Raw genomic sequence first — 27189 nt, forward strand, 5'->3', positions numbered from 1 at the left:
TCAGGTTATTTTAGTGATAATTTTCGAAGTATTTTAGGTCATCATGATCTGGCAGCTGTGGAGACAGGTCCATTTTCATACTCGTAAACTAAATGATTCTCAATGGGACAGTAGCCCCTACTGCCACCCCCCCTCCCCCCACCTCCTCAGTGGCCCCTTGGTTGAGTCCCTGGTCTTGCTGCTGCCTCCTACGTGTGAGACGCTGCTGGTGCACGCGCCCGGACCCAATTGGTGGTAACGAGGGGTCCGTAACAAGGTCCTCCGCTTCGCTGCCGCTGGCGGCGAACACAGTGGTGTACAGCGCCGAGCTGTGAGGGCCGTCGCTTTCGCTGCCAGACGTGAGTATTTCGCGACTCCGTCTTTGTCTCACCCTGAGGCTGCCCGAGCAGAATTCCTTTTGGCACGGAAGTGGCTACCTTCCAAGAGCAGCAAAGTGCGCTCCACCCTACGCATTGTAGGTTTTTTTTAAAGTATCTACATTTAGCTAATTAGCTACATATGCCATAGGTCATATTAACTATAATCATTGTGATAGGGACCATGTCATTTGAATAAAATCTGCACAGACTTATAAATATCTACAGCTAAAAGCTTTACGTCTACAGGTTTCTATTCAAGAATTGTTTTTGAACCTGGGTCCTGTAATATTCCATCCTAATCAATACGCAGCAATTTAAAACTGTATGCTGGACCAATCCTCGAACTTGGGACCTGGGCCTTTCGCGGGCAAGTGCTCTACCATCTGAGCTACCCAAGAACGACTCACGCCGCGTCCTCACAGTTTCACTTCTGCCAGTACCTCGACTTCTACCTTCCAAACTTAATCTGCCAGGAAGTTTCATATCAGCGCACACTCCGCTGCAGAGTGAAAATCTCATTCTGGAAACATCCCCCAGGCTGTGGCTAAGCCACGTCTCCGCAATATCCATTCTTTCAGGAGTGCTAGTTCTGCAAGGTTCGCAGGAGAGCTTCTGTAAAGTTTGGAAGGTAGGAGGCGAGGTACTGGCAGAAGTGAAGCTGTGAGGAGGTGGCGTGAGTCGTGTTTGGGTAGCTCAGAGCTCTTGCCCACGAAAGGCGAAGGTCCCGAGTTCGAATCTCGGTCCGGCACACAGCTTTAATCTGCCAGGAAGTTTCATATCAGCGCACACTTCGCTGCAGAGTGAAAATCTCATTCTGGAGTATGCAGCAAAGTTAAATATAAAAATAAATGTATTTTAGGTTGAAACATTCATAATTCTTTCTCCACTTATTTATCATTGGTAGGAAATAATTATAATCAAAATATGTCCTCTTATCTTTCTGCCGCACGGGGTAGCCGTGCGGTCTGGGGCGTCTTGCCATGGTTCGCACGGCTCCCCCCGTCGGAGGTTCGAGTCCTCCCTCGGGCATGGGTGTGTATGTTGTCCTTAGCGTAAGTTAGGTTAAGCTAGATTAAGTACTGTGGAAGTCTAGGGTCCGATGACCTCAACAGTTTGGTCCCATACGAGCTTACCAAAAATTTCCTTATCTTTCTCTCTTCCCACCTGCTTATTGTCTAAAGCTGTCAGCACATGGGACGAAGCAGCTAACGTTGGCATGCGAGCAGATGGGATATCCAACGCCACGAGACACACCGCAATTAGCACATTGCGCGCACTGGTTAACGTGATATTGCGTTCTCAGCGCTCTCCAGCAGCAGTTGTCGGCTTTATTTCGCTCGCAAACCATACAGTTTGTTCACAAAAATGGACACACGTAGAATTCCTACGTTATCTTCATTAAAACGCACATTCCCTTTCTTAACCTATGTTAGTCATATTCTTCTGTCTATGGTATAAATAAATAAAAACTTTAATAATATCTGTGGACATGTAATAAAACGAAAACGAAAGGTACATGTCCATCTGGTAAGGACATCAGCTGACAGAAGTTCACCAAATCAAACAAACTCACTCCTGACAGACAGCGCAGTTACATTTACATAATATCAAATATTACAGAAATTATTTCCATTAATTTCGAAGGGAAGTTCCACAACATTTTAGGAAACCCGAAGGTGAAAAAAAAGTATACGGTAAGAAGCGAAATCTCTACCGTTCGATCTTCAGTGCCATAACATGACGCCTCAGCCAACTACGCTACGATATATTTCTAAGTCCAGCAATCTCGTATTTTTAGTTCCCTAGACGCTTTAATCGCCGAACTGTTATTAATTGGTATATCTCGTTGGCCCCTGTCTCACGTGCTGTGACATACGCGGTACAGCCTGTTTCTCTTGTGGGCTTCGAATAGCAGAAAGTGACGTCACAGAACTCGCAGAACCTCGGTTCACATTAGCTAACTCGTCCCGTCTCCTGACGGCCTTAATGTCGGGTTTTGTTATGTGTTAACTGAAACACATTTTTCGCTTTTTTCGTCATTTATTAGCCTCAGGCCAGCTGTTCACGACACAGCTTCTGCAGACATGTGAAACAAATTACAGACATCTTGAGACCAGTGGCGTAGGATCTTTAAAGATCGAAAGCTAAACACACACGTGTTCTTCTGAGAGTATTGTATCAGTGATAGTTTGTAGCACTGTAGAACTTTCCCACAAATTTTACATCCTGTATTTAGTAAACTTATTTGTCTATAATTTCCTGCGTCTTTCCTGTAGCCTTTTTTAAATATAGAAATTACTTTTGGTGGGTACCATTCTTCAGGTACAGAACAGTTCTTCCAACACATATTTAAAAAATGGAGGAAGCAAAATTCTGAAATGGTTCCTCCGTATTTGATTAATTCAGCATTAATGCCATCTAGGCCAGTAGCTTTTCTAGTTTTGTTACATTTAAGGTTGCTTATAATTCTTTTATGTCTATTTGATCTACAGAGTTATATCAATTTTTATAGAATAAACCTCTTCATTATCTTCATCATATTATAAATTTCTTTAATGGTGTATCCATTGATTATCTGTTATTGTATTAATGTTAGCAGTATCTTCCTCTACTTTATTCATATGCTTCGTAAGTTTAAACGCTATATTGTACCTTCTATGAATGTCGTGTTCAACATTAACACTGAATTTATCCCAGGGGGTGTGATGGGATAAATGTGGAGGTCAGGATGCCCGTAGTCCAGGATAGCTGTGAAGCAGTGACTGGATGCCTGGTAGACGTCCGACGTATCGTCAATGAAACAGTAGTGATAAACCACATATTTATTGCTCGATGCCACAATAGTCGTGCCGATGTCTAGAGACGCCGACGTCCAGGACACAGCTTATAACCCTACCACCACTATCATAATTTAGTATGCTTTTACCTAAATAACAGGAAACCCTGTCTCTATGTTGCCACATATAACCCTCTTACTAAAATTTATATTAGTTTACAAATAAAGTACAGTATGGGAGGATAGTCCTGTTAATAGGAAAAGCTAATCACAGAGTAGATTTGACCATGTGTTGTGTCTACTGCATAAATAACTCAAACTATTCAATTCTTTTCCTAAGATCTTACCCAGCTTTTAGATGGAAACGCAGTATGAATAGTATTATATTGAAGCTAGGACAACTCAGTTCCAAGTTCACTTAGTGGTTTAAAACATCTACTAACGGTCGCCAGCCTATCCAGGCAATGAAACAGTGAAGTGTTGAGAAAGCAGAAGTATGAATTTTTCCTACTTTCTTGTTACTGTTTAAGTTGCTTCTTCAAATAACTATTAATTCACGTAGACAATGTTGGACTACACCCTTATACATTACATTTTTAAAAGAGAAAAAGCCCAGAAGATAACTTCAACGAAACTTAAAAAAAATTGGCCAGGGGGGACCTTTAGAAAAGCACTTTCCATAATCAACAAACTTAAATACTAAAATACTTAGCTGCTAAAGCACACACTTTTCATACTGAACATTTCACTTCAAGACAACCTCTTTCTTATTGGAATTTACTTTCAAAAGCTATTACTCTTTGAACTAATTCTGTATATTCATTTAATAGATTGTAGTAACTTTGCTTCACTCTGACTGAATTTTAGGTGAGCAAACTTTTACTATAACACTTTGCAATAATTTCGAAAACTTTCTCATTATTTACGCAAAAACAATTTAAACGTTGCCTCTTTATATTAACTTGGTTCTTCATAAGTCTGTAAAACAGGATACTCGGATTAATCAAACACCAGGAAGGAACCCTATACAGGTGTATGATTAGGATGAAATAACAGGGAGAACCAGTTTCTTTAAAGTTGAAGAATGATTATTAAAAAAAAAACAGTTTAAATTAATGGTTCACGCTGTACAAAAGTGAAATACAAATGAATCTTATCTTGTGGCTGTAGGCTTGGGTGTGGCGAACAATTATAGCTTCTACACTCCCATAGTATCTTGCTGTACGGGCTCTATTTCTCTTCTTGGCGTCGTTCAATTTTACATACAGTTGCCCAACAACTCGCAGCTATGCCGTAAGCCGTTTGCAGTGTTCATCCGTGGCATTTTTGTGCAAATTTGCAGGCAAAGCTTCTCCTGCTCCACAAAGGTGTTGCCTCAATCACTGCTGCCTACAGACTGTGTCACTTAATTCCCGCGCCTGCTCTAGGCAGCGCGCCAATTCGTCCTTGCCACCCTTTCCACTCCTCAGAGGCACTTCCATTTCAAACAAAAGCACACTGGCTCTTACATAACATCTATTTCCTACACTGTTCCTAAGCGTGACCATTTCTTACAATTGTGAAACTTACATCAACATGAACAGCTTATACACAGAAATAATTTTAAATACAAAATGTCATCAGAAAATTATTTAACGTAATAAACAATTAGAATAGTATTTTACATACATCACTCACATACAATGCAAAGAACTTGGATCTCCAATATATTACACTTTACTTTACACATACATGAAATGAAAATTTTAAATAAAAACAACTGTAAAAATTTAGACTAACCATAAACAAATAGTGTTGTACGCTGACGCGGAAGACGTCGTGGTTAGCCCGTTCCACGGCTTTGTCGTGCAGGCGAGGAAGCGATGACGCAAACGGCAAGGCAATACCGTTGACACCACCCAGTCGGCGTTCCACTACAGCAGCTGCGTTGCGTAGAGGCCACCAAGTAGCTGAGGTTGAGGCACGCCGTGGCGCGCGAGAACACTACGTGGACCCAGTGTAGGAGGGGTGCTCACCACAGCAACGTCTGCCCACGAGCACAGGCTGGCAGCCAGGAATTTGTCTGCCCAAGTGACGGCGGGTCAGTGGCCACCTAGCCCCGGACATGAGCCAGAGACCTGCAGTTTGGATGCTAGCAGCAGCTTAAGTAGGGCCGGCAGGTGGCCCACCAGTTAAGAGTGCGCCAGATCCATAGCAAAGGACATGACACCAGTGCCAGAGCTACGCGTAGCAGCAGCAGAGTTCTGGGAGCCAGTTGAGGCATGTAGACTCGTAGATCAACGTAGATCCTTCCTCAGTACTGGTAGTAAACAGACTGCGATACTTTTGACTACAAATAACAAGTACTCATACAGTCTTTCACTGTCCTTGTTTTGCTACTGCGTCTGTTTTTGTAACACAGGTCACAATAAATTCGCGGCTCAGATGTGAAATAACGATTCTGCAGTGGCTCTGTCATGCTGCTGCGTCATTGGTATTTCCACTCCAGCTGCGTCCTGCAACGTATGAGGGGCATTCAATAAGTAGTGCAACAGATTTTTTTGGGCCAATTTCGGTTGCAAAAATGGAGAATTTGTTTTGGGACATAGTGGAATATTCGGGCTTGATCCGCAGTAGTTTCATGAAGTTCCAATAGGTGGCGGTGCTACACGTAGCCTTCAAAATGGCGTCTGCAGCTGAGCTGCGTTCCAGGCAGAGATCTGTCATTGAGTTTCTTTTGGCGGAAAACCAGAGTATCACAGATATTCACAAGCCCTTGCAGAATCTCTGTGGAGACCTGACACGGTGACTCGTTGGGCGAGGCGTCTGTCATCATCGCCACAAGTCGTGCATACCTGTCCTATCTCTCGCGTGCCGACGGGCCGCATACAGCTGTAACTCCTACAATGTCGGAACGTGCTGACACTCTCATTCCATGTGGTCCACGGTCACAATCAAACACTTCGCTGTTTAACTGGACGTCTCTGTTGGTAATGTTGACTCACTTGTTCAGCACTTAGGGTACTCAAAGGACCGTGACCGCTGGATTCCTCGCCGCCTAGTGCCGGCCGCTGTGGCCGAGCGGTTCTAAGCGCTTCAGTCCGGATCCTCGCTGCTGCTACGGTCGCAGGTTCGCATCCTGCCTCGGGCATGGATGTGTGTCATGTCCTTAGGTTAGTTAGGTTTAAGTAGTTCTAAGTTCAAGGGGACTGATGACCTCAGATGTTAAGTCCCATAGTTCTCAGAGCCATTTAAACCTCGCCGCCTATCAGAAGACCATACAGAGCGAAGAAGTACAGTCTGTGCGGAATTGCTTGCGCGTTATGAGACTGATCGTGACCAATTTTTGTCGAATATTGTCACAGGTGATGAAACAGTTTTTCATTACTTCGGACCGGAAACGAAACGGCAATCCAACGAGTGGCGTCACACCACTTCTCCTCCGAAGAAAAAGTTCAAAGCCGCACACTCACCAGATAAAGTCATGGCGACGGTCTTGTGGGACTTTGAAGAGGTTATTCTGTTTGATTGCCTCCGTCGTAGTGCGACGATCCATTTCGAAGTATGCTTTGAAACGCTCAGCGGATTGAAGATACGACTTCAGCGTGTTAATCGCTACGAGAGTGCGAACGGTCTTCTTCGTCTCCATGACAATGCAAGGCCTCATATAAGTCTGTGCACCCGAGAGGAGCTCAAAGAACTTCATTAGATTAGATTAGACTAGATTCAGTTTTCCTTCCATAGACCCAAAAAATGGATTTGATTCTCGCGGGTGTGGAACATGTCAGAAAGAATGACATAAAAACATAAAACATTTGAATATAATACTTACTACCCTGATCATTTGTCAAGAGATAGTCGAAAATAAGGTAATACAATGTAGTAAACTGGGACAGCTAATATTTACAGAATTAACACACTGTCAGAATGAAACACTGTTATCCAGTATTAATAAATTTATCATACACAAAATACCTAATCTTGACTGCTGTGACCAAGTGTTGTCAAAATTGAAATCTAACTGATATTTTTACTTAAGCTGACTCAGCAGTATGTGTTAAGGTATTCATCTATGGAGTAGAAGGAGTTGCCTATCAAAAAGTCTTTCAAACTCTGTTTAAACCGTGCTTTATCTGAAACCAAGTTTTTAATGGTTACTGGCTATTTATTAAAAATGTGTGTTCCTGAATATTGGACCCCTTTTTGGACCAAGGTAAGTGATTTCAGGCCTTTATGTAGATTCTTCTTATTCCTAGTATTGATACTGTGTACTGAGCTATTGGTTGGAAATGGAGGTGTATTACTTGGAACAACACTCATTAAGGATTAAATATACTGAGAAGCAGTGGTTAGAATACAAAATTCCTTGAACAGGTTTCTACAAGATGTTCTTGAATTTACACCACAAATGATTCTTATCACTCGCTTTTGCACCATAAAAACTTTTGCTCGGTTTGATGAGTTGCCCCAGAATATGATCCCATACGACATAATAGAATGAAAGTAAGGAAAATATGCAAGTTTTTTTATATTTATATCTCCTGCATCTGACATCATCACAGCAAATACAGACCTGTTTAGGCACTTAAGCAATTCTGTGGTATGCCCTTCCCAACTGAATTTACTATCGAGTTGTAATCCCAGAAATTTAACACTGTCAATCTCTTCGATCTAGATGTCTTCATATGTTATACTCATCCTGGAAGGAAATCTCTCACAGGTTGTGAACTGCACATAGTGGGTCTTCTCAAAGTTTAATGACAAAGAATTAGCTTTAAACCACTTATTAAGGTCAGTGAAAATTTGATTAGCAGCTATTTCTAAATCTGTACTTGATTTGCTACTTATTGCAATGTTAGTATAATCTGCAAACAAAACAAACCTTGCATCTGGCAATGTAACAGATGAGAGGTCATTAATATACACAAGAAAAAGCAATGGACCCAAAATGGAACCTTGAGGAACACCACATGTAATTAATTCCCGGTCAGATGAAAACTGACTGCTTACTGCACAGGTATTTCGTATTGGACTGTTCTTCCTCACTCACTCTTATTTTCGTCAACATGTACACTTTTTTCGACGTTTCAGATGACGTAGGCACCTAACTATTCTTGCTGCACACACTCACATCCATGAATATGTCCGCATATAATTTCAGTTCTCTTTAGGGCTTTGTGCCTCAAGGGAAACGCTATAGAATCGCTTTGTTGTCTTTCCGCCTGTCTATTTGTGAGACTGATAAGAGCCCTCTCTCTCACGAACGGGTATATGTATCATGTTCAAATTAAGGTCACAAATTAAGGACTGTGGTCTCCTGAAGGTGTAAAAATTTTAATCTTTTGTGTCACTTCAATAAAGAGATTTATGTCACATATTTTCATACTCGGAAACTCAAACATAAAAACCATTAGGGTACTTCCCGTAGACTTAGAATAATGAAATTTGGTGAGAAACAAGGTTTCATAGTGCAAGTAACGAAAAAGCCGAAAATTGCCAATTGTAATTACGTCAAACGAAAAAATATCTTTGTCTATTTTTTTAACCTTCTGTTTGTCTGTTCGTCTGTTAAGACCCTTCTTCTCTGAAACAGTTTGGTGTATCAAGCTGAAATTTATGTCATGCATTAAAGTCTACGATCCCTTGGCGGCGGAAAAATTGTAAACTAAGTCCATGCAATCAAAAGGTTCTGTCATTTATGTAACATATTTTGATATTCGAAAGCTCACTCATCAAAACTTCCCGTTGACCTAGAATCATGAAAATCAGTGTGAAGCAAGGTTTTAAAGTACAGCTAAACTAAAAAAACCATGAAAACTATAATTATATCACATAAAAATATGTTTTGCCATTTGAACGTACATTACATTCATCATCCGTCAAAAGCATAATAGAGGAACATTATTGCATGCAAACATAAAATGTTAGATGTAGTCACGTTTTAGTAAGTAAATAAAATATGTTTTATTAAAACTTCACTCTCTACATATGTAAACTGAAGCCCCTCACTCGCTTGTGTTTGTGTGTACTAGCTAATCTTAGGAATTACTGTAGAGATTTTGATACGACCTTGGAATTGTCGATACTCAGGATGGATGAACTATATATGTAATATTAAATTTGTACGGGACCCTTAGTCAGTGAGTCCTACTCGCTCTTGACAAATTTTTTAAACCTTTTTGCGGCGCTGAGCTGGCTGAAGGGATGCCAGAAAATACTTTTTGCTAAAAATAAATGTTAATAACAACGTCCGTGAATAGTGACATTGATCAGTAAGGTAGGTAGCTATCCCATAATCATGGACTGAAGTTTCACTAACGTCTTGTTCTTCCCTTCCTCAAAAATCTTGAAAGGTCCACGATGCTATAGACCTGCTATTGAAACATTTCCAGATAATCAGAACTCACTATTGGACTGTTTTCATACCTAAAGTTGTTGTCGCATGGACTACATATTCGAACGTCAAAGTCGAGTGTTCCGAGTTTCTGACGTCATAGTGAAGAAAATTGTTTTGCTCGAATTCGTATACAACCGTGAGTTGAGGTTGGCTACAGAGTGATGCAGCAACTGTCTTCGTACGAGCAGAAATGATTAGCGAACAAGTTAACACAACAAACAGACGATTTTCTTAACATGCATTTCTCCAAGTGTACAAAGACGCATTACAAATAATGCAGTAAGAAACAGGGTCCAGCTATCACAATGTCAACAAGGATGAGGCTTCTAAATTAAGTACAAACAATGATGTCATCCAAGTGCGAGTGGGCTGTGTTGCTGCCACTGACCGTTCTATATCGCGGAGGGCAGAGCCACTGGGGATATGGCTCAGCGGGTCACCGGATCCCACATTGGTGTCTGATGGAAACTTACAATTCCGTTGCCAACTTTCAGACGTCTGTGCGATGGTATCGATACACGATAGCACAAAAAACACATTGGTGAGTATTAGTGTATGCATGTGGTACAGTCGGCAGCAGGCCAGCGTTCGTCAGAAGTTGTGTTGTCACGTGCTGGCGGGAAGAGAGGAATTTACGATGGGCTTCCTGTGGGGGATCATGACAGGCTGAGCGCATGGGATGGCACCCTCTGATTGGGACACTTACTGGGGAGCTGTGGTGCCCCTTTGTGTCTGAAGACGGCATGGGACGTCGCATCGCTCATGTTCTACAGACACGCAAGAGAATATGAAAATGAGGAGTGACTAATGCAGATAGAACCTCTGGCTGACAAAGCTGTCCCTTCAGCGGCGCTGAGCTGGCTGAAGGTTCCCCCCTGAAAACTTCTTTTGCTAAAAAAAAATGATGCCGAGGAAAGCGGTAGCTGAAGAATGCGGAAGCAGGTAATATCTTTTCCAGACTCTCATGAAAGCACAGAACGCTTCAAGTTAGATGTTTGTCTTCTGACTTACATTCATGTGGGGAAGGACCTGCCATGAGAAGCTGGAGGGGTAAGTTTGGTCATGCATTTGCTTCAGGCGGTATCTTATTCTACGATAGAAGATATAGTCTGGTTTGTAGAGTGAAATTGCTCTTATTCAGAGTCAGGTAGTGAGCAGTAGCTTGCCTTGATTCGGGATACAATTTTTCCATCCTGCACTGGGCGCTGCAGTGGACTTTGACCATTAGCGTTAATGGTTTGTGCAGGCATCCTTGGGTAGCGGCCAGTAGGGCGTGACATTCAGCAGCATCACGTCGCCTGCGATTGCAATCATCGAACCAGCCGCGGTGAGAACAGCGTGTAGTGTGAAGCTTGGTGGTGGTGGTGGTTAGTGTTTAACGTCCCGTCGACAACGACGTCATTAGAGACGGAGCGCAAGCTCGGGTTAGGGAAGGAGTGGGAAGGAAATCGGCCGTGCCCTTTCAAAGGAACCATCCCGGCATTTGCCTGAAACGATTTAGGGAAATCACGGAAAACCTAAATCAGGATGGCCGGAGACGGGATTGAACCGTCGTCCTCCCGAATGCGAGTCCAGTGTGCTAACCACTGCGCCGCCTCGCTCGGTGTGTGAAGCTTGAGACAGCAAAGTGCTGTAGGATGGTTAGATTTCAGGTTAGGCAATGTGGGGCTAGATTAACAGTAATATGTATTCCCGCAGACCACAGAGTTTAGGCGCGTAGTTAATTACCTTTTGCCCTTTCACCTTGTACTGTTTGAATCGAGTAATCACGCATCTTAATAGTTAAGGTCGAGAGAATATGAGTCATTGAGTCATGACAGAGGTAACTGTGTTTGTTTCCTTAACTATTGAATCCTGCCTAGTTATCAAAGATGGGGTTTCTAGGAAACCTGCTTCTCGGATCGCTAGACAACAATTCAGGCACATCGTATTAATGAGTTTTATTACGAAAAGTACATGACAATGCTTAACTTTGTGTTAAACAGATGTGTCGCAAGCAGAGGGCGACAGACAAAATAAACGATGTTCTTCTGTATGTACAATTTCCGAGTAGCTGGTCTTGAAGTGCCTAATCTTGATGCTGCTGCAGAAGTGGGCCGCCACCAGTCGGCGAGGCACTTATGTCATCTTCGCATAGAGGCCGCTGCCGTCGCGTTGTCATCCTGGAGAGGGGTCGGTCAGCGTGCAATTAGCTGACGTCTTCTTCACAGGCCTCTCCACTCTCTCGTTGCCGAATGGAGTGCCGGCGCTTGACTTTTTGCCGTAACAACAACCACCACGGTCTTACTTCCAGAGATTTCAGATAAATGTTAGGTTGTGTGTTGTTCATTATTAATGCTGTGTCATTTCTTGCCTTGGAGAATTCTACATAATTATCCTATCCAAGCGCATTTGTCGCTTCTGGGGACCTAGTTTATCTTGTGTTTTTCTAAATCAATGAATGTTGTTGGATAACCAACATGGATTCCGCAAACAGAGATCATGTGAAACTCAGCTCGCCCTATTTGCCCAAGAAATTCACAGTGCCGTAGACACTGGCGAGCAGATTGATGCCGTATTCCTGGACTTCAGGAAGGCATTTGATACGGTTCCGCACTTACGTTTAGTGAAAAAAATACGAGCTTACGGAATATCGGACCAGGTTTGTGATTGGATTCAGGATTTCCTAGAAGAAAGAACACAACATGTCATTCTTAACGGTTCAAAATCTGCAGATGTAGAGGTAATTTCGGGAGTACCGCAGGGAAGCGTGATAGGACCTTTATTGTTTACAATATACATAAATGACTTAGTTGACAACATCGGTAGCTCCGTGAGGCTATTTGCAGATGACACGGTTGTCTACAAGAAAGTAGCAACATCAGAAGACTCGTACGTACTCCAGGAGGACCTGCAGAGGATTAATGCATGGTGCGACAGCTGGCAGCTTTCCCTAAACGTAGATAAATGTAATATAATGCGCATACATAGGGGCAGAAATCCATTCCAGTACGATTATGCCATAGGTGGTAAATCATCGGAAGCGGTAACGACCGTAAAATACTTAGGAGTTACTATCCGGAGCGATCTGAAGTGGAATGTTCACATAAAACAAATAGTGGGAAAAGCAGGCGCCAGGTTGAGATTCATAGGAAGAATTCTAAGAAAATGTGACTCATCGACGAAAGAAGTAGCTTACAAAACGCTTGTTCGTCCGATTCTTGAGTATTGCTCATCAGTATGGGACCCTTACCAGGTTGGATTAATAGAAGAGATAGACATGATCCAGCGAAAAGCAGCGCGATTCGTCATGGGGACATTTAGTCAGCGCGAGAGCGTTACGGAGATGCTGAACAAGCTCCAGTGGCGGACACTTCAAGAAAGGCATTACGCAATACGGAGAGGTTTATTATCGAAATTACGAGAGAGCACATTCCGGGAAGAGATGGGCAACATATTACTACCGCCCACATATATCTCGCGTAATGATCACAACGAAAAGATCCGAGAAATTAGAGCAAATACGGAGACTTACAAGCAGTCGTTCTTCCCACGCACAATTCGTGAATGGAACAGGGAAGGGGGGATCAGATAGTGGTACAATAAGTACCCTCCGCCACACACCGTAAGGTGGCTCGCGGAGTATAGATGTAGATGTAGATGTAGATCATCAAATCTGATTTAGGAGATGGTGTGACCACCTGAATTATTGTACCATTTAATGCACCTCTATAATTTAGTTGGTATGGCTCTTATATGGCTGTTTCTTCATTTATTCCTAATTTGTCAAGTAGCGATTTAGTAGCTTTTCTTGTCTGTGTCAGTTTTGGACCATTAGATTCATACACTATACCCAAAGTGTCAGGAAAGAGAACAAATTTTGCTTTGTCAGACGAGAGGAGTACAAGCATGTTATCTGTACAACCATCGTTTCAGTGTCATGGATAGCATACTCTTCATGACCACCAAGCAAACAAAATAAATCGTCATCATCCATTCCAGCCGATGCATGTTGTGCCGAGGCCATAGAGCCTGGGCCAGATGCACGAAGTGAATATGCTGGTGATTTTTACATCGTCCAAATAGGAACTGCAGATAATGTTATTGTTTTAGATACTACGGGGAATACACAAGAAATTATTGACAGTTGTGTCGAAAATGTTATGGCAGAAACGGTATAGACACAAATGTTTCCCCAGAAGCATTGTGAACAGATGAAAAGGAAGAGGAGACGAGTTCGTAGAGTGGGAAATTAAGTCGAGAGGACTGAATCTGTTGAAGAGTGAAACGCCAGAAGTTCGGGAAGCAGCTCGAGGGCAAGTAATGAGTAATTGCAAGGCAAGCAGATGACCTGCACAGCGACCTGTTTACAGCACAGCCGAAGTCTGATGCACACGATGAGCATGAAGTGGGTGAAGGATGCAACAAGAGTCTGAAAGTAAACGTTCCAACTGAACATCACACCAAAGTTAACCTTCGGCGACAGAAAGCTGTTGCCAGTGTAGAGCTGTCATGAGGTGCGTGCGTCTAGTGTGTAAGATAAACCAGTTAAACCGTGAACAAATACATTAAGGAGTGATTCGCACGGTGTAGTGCCACTAGGCTCCAGGAAGTTGTTTTGGATGAGCAGGATTTCCGAAAAACAAAGCAATTCGAGAAAAATTCAATTTTTAACGGCCGATACAATAATGGGTGACTACAGCAGGGGGATAAAATAGTGAAGGCAGCAGAGGATCAAATAGGTAAAAAAACGAGGGCTAGTAGAAACCCTTGGGTAACAGAAGAAATATTGAATTTAATTGATGAAAGGAGAAAATATAAAAATGCAGTAAATGAAGCAGGCAAAAAGGAATACAAACGTCTCAAAAATGAGATCGACAGGAAGTGCAAAATGGCTAAGCAGGGATGGCTAGAGGACAAATGTAAGGATGTAGAGGCTTATCTCACTAGGGGTAAGATAGATACTGCCTACACGATAGTTAAAGAGACCTTTGGAGAAAAGAGAACGACTTGTATGAATATCAAGAGCTCAGATGGAAACCCAGTTCTAAGCAAAGAAGGGAAAGCAGAAAGGTGGAAGGAGTATATAGAGGGTCTATGCAAGGGCGATGTACTTGAGGACAATATTATGGAAATGGAAGAGGATGTAGATGAAGATGAAATGGGAGATATGATACTGCGTGAAGAGTTTGACAGAGTACTGAAAGACCTGAGTCGAAACAAGGCCCCCGTAGTAGACAACATTCCATTAGAACTACTGACAGCCTTGGGAGAGCCAGTCCTGACAAAACTATACCATCTGGTGAGGAAGATGTACGAGACAGGCAAAATACCCTCAGGCTTCAAGAAGAATATAATAATTCCAATCCCAAAGAAAGCTGGTGTTGACAGATGTGAAAATTACCGAACTATCAGTTTAATAAGTCACAGCTGCAAAATACTAACACGAATTCTTTACAGACGAATGGAAAAATTGATAGAAGCCGACCTCGGGGAAGATCAGTTTGGATTCTGTAGAAATGTTGGAACACGTGAGGCAATAATGACCCTACGACTCATCTTAGAAGAAAGATTAAGAAAAGGCAAACCTACATTTCTAGCATTTGTAGACTTAGAGAAAGCTTTTGACAATGTTGATTGGAATAGTCTCTTTCAAATTCTGAAGGTGGCAGGCGTAAAATACAGGGAGCGAAAGGTTATTTACAATTTGTTCAGAAAGCAGATGGCAGTTATAAGAGTCGAGGGGTATGAAAGGGAAGCAGTGGTTGGGAAGGGAGTGAGACAGGGTTGTAGCCTATCCCCGATGTTATTCAATCTGTATATTGAGCAAGCAATAAAGGAAACAAAAGAAAAATTCGGAGTAGGTATTAAAATCCATGGAGAAGAAATAAAAACTTTGAGGTTCGCTGATGACATTGTAATTCTGTGAGAGACAGCAAAAGACTTGGAAGAGCAGTTGAACGGAATGGACAGTGTCTTGAAAGGAGGATATAAGATGAACATCAACAAAATCAAAACTAGGATAATGGAATGTAGTCGAATTAAGTCGGGTGATGCTGAGGGAATTAGATTAGAAAATGAGACGCTTAAAGTAGTAAAGGAGTTTTGCTAGTTGGGGAGCAAAATAACTGATGATGGTCGAAGTAGAGAGGATATAAAATGTAGACTGGCAATGGCAAAGAAATCGTTTCTAAAGAAGAAAAATTTGTTAACATCGAGTGTAGATTTAAGTGTCAGGAAGTCATTTCCGAAAGTATTTGTATGGAGTGTAGCCATGTATGGAAGCGAAACGTGGACGGTAAATAGTTTAGACAAGAAGAGAATAGAAGCTTTCGAAATGTGGTGCTACAGAAGAATGCTGAAGATTAGATGGGTAGATCACATAACTAATGAGGAGGTATTGAATAGAATTGGAGAGAAGAGGAGCTTGTGGCACAACTTGACTAGAAGAAGGGATCGGTTGGCAGGACATGTTCTGAGACATCGAGGGATCACCAATTTAGTATTGGAGGGCAGCGTGGAGGGTAAAAATCGTAGAAGGAGACCAAGAGATGAATACACTAAGCAGATTCAGAAGGATGTAGGCTGCAGTAGGTACTGGGAGATGAAGAAGCTTGCACAGGATAGAGTAGCATGGAGAGCTGCATCAAACCAGTGTCAGGACTGAAGACCACAACAACAACAACAGCAGGGGGCACATTCAGGAACTTCCTCGTGACATAGCGGCCCACCCCTGACAGTGACAATAGCCCAGAATGGCTGCTAGAAGGGTGCAGGCACGGCACATTATAAGGCTCCGAGACCTTCTGGGCTCCCTTTGCTGGGCCCCATACTTTTCGCTTTATGGACTCCAGGTACTGTCATTGGAAACAGGGGGCATCAAATGTTTGAGATAGCAGCTGGCGGGACTATCTGATCCCCAGCAGATCCGGCCATGTCATATGAGAGACCACCATCCCCCCATGTCATCTGAGAGACCAACATCCCCCCACCTCCTCCGGAAAATTATGACACAGCAGATGCCCAACCACCATCCACCCAAGCTGCCACCTCATTACATAGCGTCCTAGCTGGCATTGGCAGTCTCCTCTGCCTTCTACCTCATGCCAATACGAACCCCATCCATGCAGCGAAGAACTACACAGGACAAAGTGGAAGCTGAGATTTGTTAAGGTGTAGGCTCCCAGGGAGGCTGATCCTTGTCCACCCAGTCCAATGTCCCCCCCCCCCCCCCCCCTCCCCCCACGCCTGGTTCAAGCAGGCAAGTAATGCCTTGGACATTACCAGCCCTACACGTCAGTTACACGAATGAGAGGCTTGGTGTCTCACACAGCGAGTGACGAGGAAATGAAGAAGCTGGAGGCGACTCATGGCAACAGTGGTTTGTGCTCTCTGTGCTGAGACCTCTGTGTGCTGAAGCCACGTGGTATGACATGTGCGATACCTCTTGCTACGTAAGGATGGCGCTAGCCATGGCCAAGACACTTCGCTGAAGTTTATTAAGCTGTTTGTTCCGCTGAATTTGTTGGAAGATATATTGACTTTGCTGTTGTGTATGGATTACTCACTTATTTGTCCTTTTGGACTGTTTGTGCTAGCTTATAATATCTTGACAATTCCAACATTTCTTTGAAGTATGAGAGATGTACTTTGATTTTCTCACGCTTTCTGACAAAGTACGAGACTGTGTGTTTGCTTCGCTGTACTTCTGTGTACTGTACTCTCGAGCAGTATACTTTTTTGAGGTCTTCATAACGCTATATTCTGGCAAGATAACGCAAGACCCCATGTTGCCTGTGCTGTGCTCATCTGCCTCGATAGAGAGGGTGTTCGACTGTTGCTATAGCCAGTCCTTTCTCCAGATCTCTACATGTGCCGTCTGTAAACCACTGCCGGCCGCAGTGGCCGAGCGGTTCTAGGCGCTTCAGTCTGGAACCGCGCGACCGATACGGTCGCAGGTTTGAATCCTGCCTCGGGCATGGTTGTGTGTGATGTCCTTAGGTTAGTTAGGTTTAATTGGTTCTAAGTTCTAGGGGACTGATGACCTCAGATGTTAAGTCCCATAGTGCTCAGAGCTATTTGAACCATTTGATTTGTAAACCACTTTACGGTGTGTGCCAGAGGAAACTTTGTGCGTGATTGTTGCTTCCGCCTTTTCCTGTTCTAGTCGCGGATGGTTTATTTGAAGAACGATTCCTGGTAAGCCTCAATAGAAAGTAAAATTAGAGAGATTCGAGCTCGCACAGAGGTTTCCATTACTGCCTCCTGGAATGGTTTGTCAGATGAGATATACAGCTAGAATGTGTTAGGGGTTCGACGAGAGGTTTTTGTGACTTGTATGGTAAGGAACTGCTCCCTAAAAATCAGCTTTTCCTCAACTGTTCACCGAACTGCTAGCGATGCGTATTGGGTGGACTAGTCCTTCTCACTATGAACTATAATGAAAGAAGAATGACTGATAATACTTATCTTGTTTTGTTATTTTCCAGTTTCTGGTAGATAGCGAGCGCTATGTCCATGGACTGGTGTACTACCGGTGCCCTCGTTGTTCTGACGGCGTGGCTCCTATGGAAGTACCTGTCGTGGAACTATGGATACTGGCAGAGTCTGGGAGTGCCCTGCCTGGAGCCTTCGGTGCCATTTGGGAATATGAAGGACGCCATTCTCGGCAAGAAACACGTCACCGAAGTCATCAGAGACATATACAAGTAAGGTCAACGAAACACCAAAACTATGTAATCGAATATTCACGCATATTGAGTGTCCATGTCCGTCAGTAGAAATTTATACAAGACTCTAAAAGTGGTATTTTTGATATAAATGAGTCAATCAGTTCCGAGGTGTGGCATATCACAAGAACTGTACTGGTACAATTATTTAAAGGAGAGGTCTACCGGAATCACGGGAATCACTACTACAAGTGTAACAGAATGCAGTAATGAATAAAAACTCTGTGTTCGTCAAAGCTCTTCTCCTGCGTTCACAGTCATGCTTTAACTGCACGAATTGTGCTCTCACCTTCTTAAAAGTTTGTAACACATAGAGAAGCCTGGAGGGATTCAAACAGGTGATCTGCTGATGGCACCTGTTCTGCACTATGGGGGGAATGAGAAAATGTCGAACTCAATTTGGGGATGTGTTTTCGGCTTCAGAGACTTCTGTGTGGGCGAATATTGTAATGGTGGAGCAAGGTTCCTTTTGGAACCTTGTCAGACCGAACACGCCAGAAATAGTTTTTGAGTCTGTTGAGAGTCTTCACATATGCCTCTGTATTGATGGTTGTCCCTTTTGCCTACATATCCACGAATATGAAACTAATCCAAAGACTGTCACGATGATTTTGAAGAAGTCCATATTTCATCGCATAATAAGCAATATTTAACGCTTTCCTAAGCCTTGAATATACAGAGACTATATAGCACCACATGCACTGTCTCACAAACAAAATATGTTTGTTCTCAAATTCTGTTAAATATTGTAAAGACGAAACAAAGCAAAAATAATTATGAGAGAGTGCGCTACATACATGAATATAATGGCAATAGATAGTTTGACAGTTTTCTGGCAGTTTGCATTATAGTATCTATAGTACATTATATTATATACTAGTGACTAGATACAATTTTACATTCATAAATCTTATGGCGCTGGCTACTAAATTTACGTTGTTACAGCTTGTTGAACGCTACACCGTCGACAACTTGTTTTTAGAGCCATCAGTCTTTCGACTGGTTTGATGCTGCACGTCACGAATTCCCCTCCGGTCTCAACCTTTTCATTCAGACTCTTGCACTTGCAACCTATGTCCTTAAGTATATACTGGATTCATCCCAGTTTCTGTCTTTCTCCACGGGTTTTACCCCCTATAGCTCCTAGTATAAAGCGAGTTATTTCCTGATATCTTAACAGATGTACTACCATCCTGCCCCTTCTTTTTGTCAGTGTTTTCCATACAATCCTTTCCTCTCCGATTCTGCGGGAAACCTCATTTTTTACCTTAGCAGTCCACCTAATTTACAACATTCTTCTGTGCCACAACGTCTCAAATGTTTCTATTCTGTTCCGGTTTTTCCACAGACTATGTCTCACTGCCAAACAATGCTGTGTTCCAAACGTACATTCTCAGAAATTTCTTCCTGAAATTAATAACTATCTTTGATACTCCGCTTAATAGGTCAGGAGTCCTACACACAGGAGGCGGTCACACGAGTAGCGGGGGCTGTGTGGAAGGGACTGTGCGTTTTTTTTAGGTTGTTAGAGGGTCTCAGGGGACCACAGAAGGGGCGTCCGTCTAAAAGTGGGCTGGTAAAACACAGTAAGGTAGTTGTAGAAACGATTGGTATTGTAGTTGTAAATTGTCGTAGCTGTGTTGGGAAAGAACCAGAGCTCCAAGCCCTAATAGAAAGCACTGAAGCTCAAATAGTTGTAGGTACAGACAGCTGCCTAAAGCCGGAAATAAGTTCAGCCGAAATTTTTTCAAACGATCTAACAGTGTTCTGAAAGGATAGATTAAATACAGTGAGTGGTGGAGTATTTATTGCTGTCAGAGGTAGTTTGCCTTGTAGCGGAACTGAAGTAGATAGTTCGTGTGAAACAGTATGGGTAGAGGTTATACCTGACAATCGGACTAAACTATTGATTGGATCGTTTTACCGACCCCCCGACTCAGAAGATATAGTTACTGAACAGATGCCGGCCGGAGTGGCCGAGCGGTTCTAGGCGCTACAGTCTGGAACCGCGCGACCGCTACGGTCGCAGGTTCGAATCCTGCCTGAGGACCCGCCAGGATAGCCGAGATGTCCTTAGGTTAGTTAGGTTTAAGTAGTTCTAAGTTCTAGGGGACTGATGCCCACAGAAGTTACGTCCCATAGTGCTCAGAGCCATTTGAACCATTTGTCCGCAGCTCGTGGTCGTGCGGTAACGTTCTCGCTTCCCACGCACGGGTTCCCGGGTTCGATTCCCGGCGGGGTCAGGGATTTTCTCTGCCTCGTGATGACTGGGTGTTGTGTGATGTCCTTAGGTTAGTTAGGTTTAAGTAGTTCTAAGTTCTAGGGGACTGATGACCATAGATGTTAAGTCCCATAGTGCTCAGAGCCATTTGAACCATTTTAGCCATTTACTGAACAGTTCAAAGAAAACTTGATTCTCGTCTCAAATAAGTACCCCGTTCACACAGTAATAGTCGGTGGTGACTTCAATCTATCCTCGATATGCTGCAAAAATTATACGTTTAAAGCCGGCGGCAGGCATAAAACGTCATCCGAAACTGTACTGAATGCTTTCTCAGAAAATTATTTCGAACAATTAGTTCACAAGCCCACTCGAAGCGTAAATGGTTGCGAAAGCAGACTTGACCTTTCAGCAACAAATAATCCTGGACAAATAGTGAGTATTATGACGAATACAGGAATTAGCGACCACAAGGCAGTTGCTGCTAGGCTGAATACACCTACAACCATCAAAAAGAAACGCAAAGTATATTTGTTTAAAAAAGCCGATAAAAATGCTCTTAACGCCCTTTTAAGAGACAGTCTCCACTCCTTCCGATCTGATCATTTACGTGTAGAAAAGTTGTGGAATGTTTTCGACAGCAGTTGACAGATATATACCACATAAACTAATAAGTGATGGTACTGATCCCCCGTAACGCTCTCTTCTCCTCCTTCTCCTACAACTGCATCCAACCCCCAGGCCGGCCGCGGTGGTCTAGCGGTTCTAGGCGCGCAGTCCGGAACCGCGCGACTGCTACGGTCGCAGGTTCGAATCCTGCCTCGGGCATGGATGTGTGTGATGCCCTTAGGTTTAAGTAGTTCTAAGTTCTAAGTTCTAGGGGGCTGATGACCTCAGATGTTAAGTACCATAGTGCTCAGAGCCACCACCACCACCAACCCCCAGGACTATTAGATTTTCATCTCCCTTTACCTACTGAATTACTCGTTCGGTATCCTCACACACTTCCTCTATCTCCTCAATATTCGGCATGTGTAAGTGAACTATTATTGTCGATGGTGGCTCGCTCTCGATTCTAATGAGAACAACCCTGTCACTGAACTGGTTACAGTAACTCACCCTCTGTACAACCTACTTATTCATAACAAAAAATGGTTCAAATGGCTCTGAGCACTATGGGACTCAACTGCTGAGGTCATTAGTCCCCTAGAACTTAGAACTAGTTAAACCTAACTAACCTAAGGACATCACAAACATCCATGCCCGAGGCAGGATTCGAACCTGCGACCGGAGCGGTCTTGCAGTTCCAGACTGCAGCGCCTTTAACCGCACGGCCACTTCGGCCGGCTTATTCATAACAAATCATACTCTCGTTATACCATTTTCTGCTACTGTTGATATTAGCCTATGCTCATCTGACCAGAAATCCTTGTCTTCTTTCCCTTTCACTTCAGTGATACCCACTAATCTACATTAGGCCTTAGCATTTCCACTTTTAGATTTTCTAGCTTCCCTGCCACGCTCAAACTTCTGACATTCCATGCCCCGATTCGTAGAACGCTATTGTTTCGTTGACTGTTGAATATTTTTCTCATGGTAACCTTCCCCTTGAAAGCCCCTTCCCGCAGATCTGAATGGGGCACTAATCCGGAATCTTTTGGCAATGGAGAGGTCACCATGACACTTTTTCAGTTACAGGCCACATGTCTTGTGGATACGCTTTATGTGTCTTTAATGCAGTGGTTTCCATTGCCTACTGCATCCTCACGCCGTTCATCATTGCTGATTCTTGCGCCTTTTAGAGCAGTTTCCCACCCCAATGGCAAGAGAATGCTCTGAACCTCTGTCCGTTTCTTCGACATCTTTGACAAGGTTGTTGGCCGAATGAGGGTGACTTCTTATGTCGGAAGTCTTCGGCCGCGATTGCTGATGATTTTTATTCAAAATTTAAGCAGTGACGGGGTTCGAACACGCGACCTAGGACGTTATGATTACTAATGAAAGACGTTGCCCCTAGACCCCTAGTCATGAAAGATAATGAGTGCTATACTCCATTATGACCACATCCCAGACAAATGAGTAGAGTTTTTGAAGACAAGGCCCAGCAGGCAGCAGTGCGCGATGAAACAAAATCAGTTTACTTAAACGTACTCACACGCACATGTTATTCAATATTCCACAGTATCTGGCGTATTAATTTCCTATTATTGCCTCTTGGGATCATCTGCTACCTGTATAGTTTTGACTCCAAAGGTTTGTGACACCTTATATACCACAGTCATGCAAACGTCAGCGCATAGTACCAGTCGAATGCACAGTTTTGTCTGCTGCAGCTAGGGTGACATTATGTTCCTTCGAGTGCAACAAATATTCATTTTTTCGGTTCACATCTGCTGATCGGTTCTGGATGACGAACCTGTGTTTAGATATTATCGTCACTGTCCATCAGCAGTCTATGAAGGTTTTCCTTCCAATCCTTGCGAGTTTATGGCAGTGATTTTTCTCTCTCTAAACTTCGGCGTTACACTAACTGTTGCGTCATTAAGACTACCAAACGAACTTTCGTTTGTGTGTAAATTAACACTCGCTGGAGCAGACTTCAATCTCTTTAATATTAGAATAAATCTATTCAACATTGTTTACCTGCACAGCGTCCCCATTGCACCTCTACCGGCGCAGAATGTACCAGAAGGCTCATTAACTACTTTCTACACGTGCCCGAGTTTAACGTAACGGTGGCAGGCTGCTACTGGCCTCGCACCTCAGTTCGGCCACTAAATTGAGTTTCGGCGCCATTCGGTCAAGCTGTCTTTTCTCATCTCTCACACCACCAACTACGGTGTTAGTCCCAAGCATACGCTTGTCTGTAACCTACAGACGAGGAAAGGGAATGTCGCTGCCGTGGGTTTGTATGTTGCAGTTTTGTGGTGTCCTGCATTACCACGAACTTACTCTGATTCTATGTCAGTTGGTTAATTTTTATTCACAGTTATTGTTAAGTTTGATATACCGATGAGTCAAAACATTATGATCGCTACCCACAGCGAGACTGAATGCCGCCTGCTGGCGACGCGGGTAAGCAATGATGTAAGGAAAGTATACAGGGTGTCCGGAAAACAAACTTCTAGGACTTATGGGGGGGAGTGAGTACACAACATTTAGCCCGCCCAGCTAGCCGCGCGGCCTAACGCGCTGCTTCCCGAGCAGCAAGGCGTGCCGGTCTCCGGCACGAATCCGCCCGGCGGATTTGTGTCGAGGTCCGGTGTGCCGGCCAGCCTGTAGATGGTTTTTAGGTTGTTTTCCATCTGCCTCGGCGAATGCGGGCTGGTTCCCCTTATTCAGCCTCAATTACACTACTTTGGCGATTGCTGTGCAAACGTTGTCTCCACGTATGCATACACCATAATTACTCTACCACGCAAACATTTGGGGTACTCTCGTCTGGTATGGGACGTTCCTGGGCGGGGGGATGTCCACTGGGGGCCGAACCGCACAAAAATCCTGGGTTCGGTGTTAGGCGGCGGTGGGGTGGGTGGACTGCTGTGACCTGATACGGCGGGGACGACGTCTCTCCGTCGTTTCTAGGTCCCCGGTTCAATACACGATACACATAATATTATGAAGAGAAACCGGTCTCTGGAAATGTACCGTTTCTGACTGAACATTTACGCAGTTCTTTTCAGACAGTAGTTAACTATTGGTAACTGCAGCACCTACAAAAATTCTGATTTTACTGTTAATAATGTCTGTGAGGTCATTAACCTACGTCATGATCAGCAACGATACTAACACACTTCCCTTCTGCGCACCCGAAGTTACTGCTTCTTCTGTCGATGGCTCTCCATTGGAGTTAATGTGCTACTTGAGCTTGTGTGGGAAAAGTTCTGTTGCGACAAGACATGGAAGTGTTGTACAAAACACGAGGTGAGGATCTGAGTGCTCTATGGTCGTATCAGACATGAATGCAGAACGGCATTCTATCTAAGAGCTGCTATAAAATATACTATATTAATTGTTCAGTGCAATCTCTTTATATAGGAAAGAAACATGGGTTACTATACTTTCAGTTACCAAGTTGTGGCTGTTTTTCAACGTCACCCAGGTACCCACATTTGACTGCTTATGAATCATTATCCAAGAAGACAGACAAAATAATGTGCTTAAGATTTTTAGTAGGGTAGCGAATAACAAAACAAACATTATTGTACATAAGCCTTATTGACTGAAACATGTACTCGTAGATTTACACACAGAAAACTAGTCTTTCTATATGTTTGTCCGATGCAGGATGTTATTCAAACTACTTTGAGTAACATCCTGCTCAATTTGTAACTTGTAATTTAAATCTATATCCGAATCTAACCATTAATTTATTGAAAACAAAGAAGGTATGTTCTTGAAGTCTATTTTATATCTATTTTTTTGCTATTAACTATTTCTTTTAAGGCCTTAACAGTTATATGCTCTCCTTGTAGTTCTAGCAGAGAGCACTCGGTCATTTTAATTTTTGCTTTTATTTCCTGTTTTACGCTATTGTTAAAGCATTCCACATCTTCTTGGATGTATGTGGCCAACTGTCTTTCTCCAGATTTTTGCGAAATTTCTGTTTAGGACTTCAAGCTTACAACATCCGCAGATCAACTTTAAACGTAGTTATCTCGTCAGTTTTAAACTCTGTAAGCAGCTCTTCTGTTGCTAGATGCGCAATGTTCACTCCACCACATTTCGATACGATGTAACCATATTTTTTAAGCCGATCCAAATGGGAATGAATGTTAATTGACAGAGTAAACGTCCTCGAATACATGATTTTCTTCAAGCACTCCAACTTGTGACCACTTTCCACTGCTGTTTCAGAAAATATTGTCATTTTGTGTTTCCCAGTCGTACCCAAGCTCTTTCATAAACTGTGAGTAAAAAACTTTGTAAACGGTACGTGGATAAGTCAATGGCCTGTTCTTTTCTCAATAACTGTATGTATTCTTTCACTGTAGCAACTGATTACTCAAGTACTCCATTTCTCATTATTTGACTTTACCTTTTTCCATTCTCAGTTTCGTTTTGTGTATACGTAACACATTAAGTGCACATAAAGGAGAAATTTCTTTAATGACGAATGGCTTCAGTCTGCTTGATACATTGTTTCTTCTTCCTGAGACCTGAAGAATAACATTATTCATGCGAACCAGTCCTAATTCATCAACACCTGTATCTAACGGTATTGTGGAGAACAATATCCTGGATTGAGAAAAATTTACTTGTCCAGCTTAAATATAAAACATACAATACTTGTATCATCTTTGTTCTAAGTGTTTGACAAGGTATAGATACGTGATATCTCCGTCTTAAATTGTGACTAGACAGCTAGGTCCACCATTGCGCAGTAAAGCGATACTTACTGCAAACCCCCAAGTGTGATTCGCATTGTCACCCCCGAACGCATAAGGATTGGGTGCGTGTATATTCGGATCTCCGGGAGGGGACTGCCAAGGGGGAGGTTACAATGAGAAAAATATTGAATAATCAACGAAAGGATAACGTTCTACGAGTCGAGGCGTGGAATGTCAGAAGTTTGAACGTGGTAGGGAAACTAGAAAATTTGAAAACGGAAATGCAAAGACTCAATCTAGATAGGGGTCAGTAAAGTGAAGTGCAAAGAAGACAAGCATTTCTGGTCAGATGAGTATAGGGTAATATCAACAGAAGCAGAAAATGATATAACGGGAGTAGGATTCGTGGTGAATAGGGAGGTAGGGCAGAGAGAGTGTTACTGTGAACAGTTCAGTGACAGGGTTGTTCTTATCAGAATCGACAGCAAACCAACGCCGACAAAGATAGTTCCGGTATACATGCCGACGCTGCAAGCTGAAGATGAAGAGATAGAGAAAGTGTACGAGAATATTGAAAGGATAATACTGTATGTAAAAGGGGATGAAAATCTAATAGTCATGGGGGAATGGAACGCAGTTGTAGGAGAAGGAGTAGAAGAAAAGGTTACAGGAGAATAAGGGCTTGGGTCGGGGAATGAGAGAGGAAAAAAACTAATTGAGTTCTGTAACAAGTTTCAGTTAGTAATAGCCAATACTCTGTTCAAGAATCACAAGAGGAGGACGTATACTTGGAAAAGGGCACGTGATACGGGAAGATTTCGACTAGAATACATCACGGTCAGACGGAGGTTCCGAAATCAGATACTGGATTGCTAGGCATACCCAGGAGCAGATACAGACTCAGATCACAATATAGTAGTGATGAAGAGTAGGCTGAAGTTTAAGTCATTAGTCAAGAGGAATCAATACGACAGAAGTGGTATACGGAAGTACTAAGGAATAACGAGATACAGTTGAAGTTCTCCAAGGCTATAGATACAGCAATAAGGAATAGCTCAGTAGGCAGTACAGTTGAAGAAGAATGAACATCTCTAAAAAGGGCCATCACAGAAGTTGGAAGGAAAACATAACTACAAAGAAGATAACCCCGAAGAAACCATGGGTAACAGAAGAAATACTTCAATTGATCAATGAAAGGAGGAAGAACAAAAATGTTCCGGGAAACTCAGGAATACAGAAACACAAGTAGCTGAGGAATTAAATAAATAGGAAGTGCAGGGAAGCTAAGACGAAATGGTTGCAGGAAAAATGTGAAGACATAGAAAAAGAAATGACAGTCGGAAGGACAGACTCAACATAGAGGAAAGTCAAAACAACCTTCGGTGACATCAAAAGCAAAGGTGATAACGTTAAGAGTGC

The 27189-nt window shown here is 42.9% G+C and overlaps 1 protein-coding gene across 1 annotated transcript in view; it reads left to right on the plus strand.

Moving 5' to 3' along the window:
- Nucleotides 1–214: 214 nt before the first annotated feature.
- Nucleotides 215–27189, plus strand: part of LOC124804933 (probable cytochrome P450 6a20) — a 118026-nt gene continuing 91051 nt past the window's right edge. The window contains exons 1-2 of the mRNA XM_047265311.1: nt 215–338; nt 17980–18198. Coding sequence (XP_047121267.1) covers nt 18002–18198 — 197 coding nt within the window. The 5' untranslated portion in view covers nt 215–338; nt 17980–18001. The remainder of the gene's footprint in view (nt 339–17979; nt 18199–27189) is intronic.

This window comes from Schistocerca piceifrons, chromosome 7, assembly GCF_021461385.2.
Source record: "Schistocerca piceifrons isolate TAMUIC-IGC-003096 chromosome 7, iqSchPice1.1, whole genome shotgun sequence".
Classification (NCBI taxonomy): Eukaryota; Metazoa; Arthropoda; class Insecta; order Orthoptera; family Acrididae; genus Schistocerca; species Schistocerca piceifrons.